The sequence below is a fragment of the Penaeus monodon genome, chromosome 5 (genome assembly GCF_015228065.2).
Source record: "Penaeus monodon isolate SGIC_2016 chromosome 5, NSTDA_Pmon_1, whole genome shotgun sequence".
NCBI lineage: Eukaryota > Metazoa > Arthropoda > Malacostraca > Decapoda > Penaeidae > Penaeus > Penaeus monodon.
The window spans coordinates 21,468,794-21,473,447 of NC_051390.1; the positions used below are offsets into that span (position 1 = coordinate 21,468,794).

Here is a 4,654-nt window from a genome sequence, read left to right on the forward strand (position 1 = left end):
AAACAGTTCACCCAAAAAGGTCATCTGAAAGAGCATGCTAGAATTCATAACGGCGAGAAGCCTTTCGAATGCACAAACTCCCAGAAAAAGTTCACTGAAAAGTTTTCCCTTTGAAAAAACATGCAGCATAAGAAAGCTGCCAAGCGTGATGTAGCTGTTCCACCGTTTTATGTTCTATTTGTGGCGGGAGAATTTGAATCGAAGCGAGATCTAAAAATCCACAAAAAGTCTCATGGAGACAAGAAATATTCAAATGTTTACACTGTAACAAAGAAATGGCACAGAAATCAAACTTAGAACAACATATGAGAATACATACTGGAGAAAAACCCTATCAGTGTTCCTATTGTGCTAAGAGATTCGTGCAGAGCAGTGCTTTGTATCAGCATGAAAGATTTCATAGAAACGAGAAACCATACACGTGTTCACACTGTGAGAAAAAATTTAGTCAGAAAGGTCACCTGAGACTGCACGTGAGAATTCACACAGGGGAAAAACTGCTTTCGTGTCCACATTGCAAGAAGAAATTCATGTCAAAAAAGACTCTATCCAAGCATATCGAAGCCCACTCAGCCGAGGAGGGATTCGGGACTGCAACTGTTATAAAAGAATCACGAGTGAACAATTTATCAGCTCATGCAGGAGAACATCCAGAAAACACCTCTTGTGCCTCGGAAAATGACCAGAATATGTACAGTCTCCGACCTAGGTTGCAAAAGTCTTACCATAATGTAGTCGGTGACTTTATCAAGTCGGAGTATGAACCAATCTTTGTAAAGTCAGAAGAACCAGATAATGATGTCAAAATGTATGACATGTATAGGACGTGTATAATGGAAGAAAAAATTAAAGTAGAGGAACATATAACTGTAAAAGAAGAAATTGTGTCAGACTGAATGTTTATGAAGCAACTTTTTAAATATGATTATCGTTTATATGAAGGTATTGTATGGGGGCTGCACATAAAAAGAGCTGAAAGAGTTTAATTGTAACTATCTAGAAAATGCCATCAAACTTTGTAAGCATAAAATGACCGTAACTGTAGCTGTTATGGTTTTAGTGTAGCATGAATTGTGTACTTTTGAATATGCAAACAAACTAGTATTTTTAGTGTAAAAAAGAAAGAAATTCCTTAGAGGATGCACTGTCTTTGGTTGTTATCGATGTTAGAGTATATTTTCTGGTTCGATATTGGTTAAAAGTTATATCATTTATAAGTATAATAACGATAATATGTTATTCATATACATGGTAATAGAAGTAGTTAAACGGGTCATGCTGGACCATCACCACAGTGTGCTTGCTCATGTCCAGGTGCTGATCAGGAGAGGGCCAGGGGAGACCAAGAGTAATTTGCTGGTGGTTCCCCGACTTTTTATTCTGGCACCCCCTTGGTTCTAGCTGGATTCCTAGCCCCAATGGCTCTTGTGAATCACGCATCACCCTTTCCATCTCTGCCCTCGCCCCCGCCTTCACTTGAGCTGAGATGCTGGAAATAGAAAGGTTTCGAGAAGAAGGGATGATTTATTGTTATTCAGAACTGAAAGGGTTTTGCTGGCTGGCGGTTTACCTTTTAGGGCCCCAGCCCAAGGCTTGCTCAAGTGGCCTACAAAGTTGTGTCCTTTGTAAATTATATTTCATGTAATGCATGCTCTCTTTAGTAAAATTAACACTGTTGACCATTTTTTGTCTATCCTTAGTATCTCATTTTCCTAAATTTCTGTATGTTTACATCTGTTGATCCCCCAATCCCTGCCTGTTGTTATAGGGGGCTTTGAGGCGGGAAGACTGGGACCCACAATGCTAGGAAATTCCCTACCTTGGGACTCCCCCTCGACTCAACTAATTTTGCATGGTCTTTTTCCCCCCCTGCTTTTTCATTGGCCCCCTTCCCCCAAACCCTTTTACTATCCCCTTCCTAAGATGTTAGAGACGAGCTAAAAGGATGAAAGGCTGACTTTGTGCCAGTCCTGAACGGCCTCAGGGACCATGGGCACGGTATTCCCCTATTGTAGTGTCTAGCCCTTCCCCCCAAGGGCCCCAAAAAGGGGGGGGACGTTTCTCCCCCAAAATCCAGGTTTCCATGGCCAATAATGAGTTATACCCTTTTTGGGGGGATGGGGTTGTCCCCATCAAATGGGGCCCCCCAACTCAAATCTCCCGATTCCCCGACCCCAGGCCTCGCGGTCCGTTCACTGCAGAACTACCCCCCCTAAATTTGCTACTAGTACTTATCCCCCCAAAAGTAACATCAGTTTTCAGGGACTTTCCTATTTTCCCACATGCTCATTTTCATCCCTCTCCCCCCAAAACCCTTTTCATCACTACCACTCCCCATTGATACTACTTAAACCCTTTTTGCCACCTCTCCAAAATACGCCCCCCAAAAACATTCCCTCTTACACCCCCCCATCCTTCTCCCCACCTAAAAATATCTTAGATATTTTATGTAGCCAGCCAAAGGGGCCCATTTTTTGGACCCCCCTCACAGCTCCTTACTCTGACAAACTTTCTTCCGCAGTGTTTTAAAAAAACAAGCAGCAAACCCCTTTTTCCCGAACCGATTGTTCCCGTCCACACATAAACCTGAAACCAAAGGTATAGCATTATAACTCTAACTGACTCTCTAGAACTCTTTTCCCTGCAAAAACTCCCCCAACTCTCAATCTTGCCCCGGGAATGGGGCTGTCCCCCCGCAAATGCCTTATCATAAAAAATTGGGTCAGTGTGGGAAGACTTACTTCCCTGCCTCCAGACTATGGCATCAGTACAGTGCTACTCCTTTTCTCCCAGAATCATCGAAACACCCCTAATAACATTGCCAAAATTTTTTTCCGTTGACAGACCTTCCCCTTTTAATTTTTACTTTGGGGGAGAATCCTCTTTTGACCATACCCCCCTCTCCCGTCAATGTAAAAAACTGTTGGCGTTTGGGAACCTTGCCAAACTTTGCTTTTCCCCAGCAAATGCCCTCTATGCGCCCAAAACCTGGTTTATCATCAAACTGCTTGCACAGTCAGGGACAGTCCCACTGGGGCGGCCCCCCACAAATTAAGTATGAGGGGAAACTCTCAGTTTCAGACTTGGACTCGCTCTACGTGAACCAGACAGGAAGAAATCGACAGATTTTCTCTTACTCCCTACTCCAGTAATGTCGCTCACTCCCCCCCCAAGACTTTCCTAAACCCTCCCTATACCTTTCATCCTACATTTTACCCCCCACCCCTCCTTCCCTTCCCCAAATAAAATTCTTTTGCCATTTAAATCCGATACCCAATCTCACTGCAGCCCCAATCCTTCCCTCCCCCTCCCGACTACCCGAGCAGACAGAAAAAAAACTTCCACCCGTTCTTCTCCTACCATACACTCACTCCACCTCCCTTGCCCTACCCCTCAGACACCAGTTTCTCACCCCCCTCAAAAGAAACCCCTTTGTCTCAAAAAAACCCCCCAACCACTCCTTTACAAAAACCCCTTGAAAAATTTTCAAAATTAACCACTCGAGTCCCACTAAATTTTCCCCCCTACCCCCCTTTCCCCTACTTCCCCCCAACAAACACCCCACCCCCCTTGCTCCAGCTCCACCTCATTAACCCTCCCCCACCCCCTTATCCTTCCACTCCCCCGGGGACACACCGAACCCCGTTGCACAACTATCCCCTTTCCCCAACCCTCCACCCCTTAAAAACACCCCCTTCCCCTTTCTTTCCTTATCCACCCCATAGCCCCTTTCCTCTTAAAATTTTTCCAACACGCACTGAAACCCGTTATCATCATAGAAAATTTCAGTATTTATCTAAACGGAATGTCAGTTTTGCTGGGTGTCCAGCCTGAAAAACCCCCGGCAATAAACGGCAGATACGCTAGTACGCTAGCTGCGGGCCCATCACCCCAATCCTTTCTCACTATCTAGCCACGGAGTTTTACCCCACTTTAAGATTTTCTTGAAAACTGATGGAAATCTTGTAAAAATCTCCGCACTAAAAAATTTACTAATGAAAAAACTATCACCCCTCCTGGTCAGCTTCTTTATCGCAAAGAGTTGGGAGGGGCTCTGCTCTTACAAATTGGGCCACCCCGCCAACACACCCATTGATTTACTTTCTGATCCAAACTTGTCCCTATGTAATGCCTTCTTCTTTCCAACACTTCAACACACACACACACAACACACACCAACAACCCCCACAACACACACACACACACCCACACACACACACACACACACACACGCACACACACGCACACACAGCATGCAACAAAACACCACACACACACACACACACACACACCACACACACACACACAATATATAATAATATAAATAAAAATATATTATAAAATATAATAATATATATATGCAGGGCTCACTTCATGTTATGATTTGGAGGGGGACGGGTAATTTGCCCTAAAAAAAAAAAATTTGCCCGCAAATCACAAAAGAAATGCTCACTACTTTTTATAATACCCGGAATGGACCAAACCCATAATATTTTTATTTGGTAAAAAATTAAAAAATTTATAAATCCCCAAAAATTTCCCCGCAAAAACTAGTTTTTGCCCTGCAAAAAGAGGCTTTTTTTAAGAGATGGGGGGAAAAACCCCCATCCCCCCCCTTAAGTGCCCCCTGGAGACCGAGAACCCCTTTAAATAG

General features: G+C 43.8%; 1 protein-coding gene across 1 annotated transcript; it reads left to right on the forward strand.

Moving 5' to 3' along the window:
* The first annotated feature begins 249 nt into the window (after positions 1–249).
* On the forward strand, positions 250–1,362 carry LOC119573085 (gastrula zinc finger protein XlCGF49.1-like). The gene is made up of 2 exons (XM_037920108.1): positions 250–576; positions 637–1,362. The coding sequence occupies exons 1-2, from the start codon at positions 276–278 to the stop codon at positions 894–896; spliced, it is 561 nt and encodes a 186-aa protein (XP_037776036.1). The 5' UTR covers positions 250–275; the 3' UTR covers positions 897–1,362.
* The last annotated feature ends 3,292 nt before the right edge of the window (positions 1,363–4,654 follow it).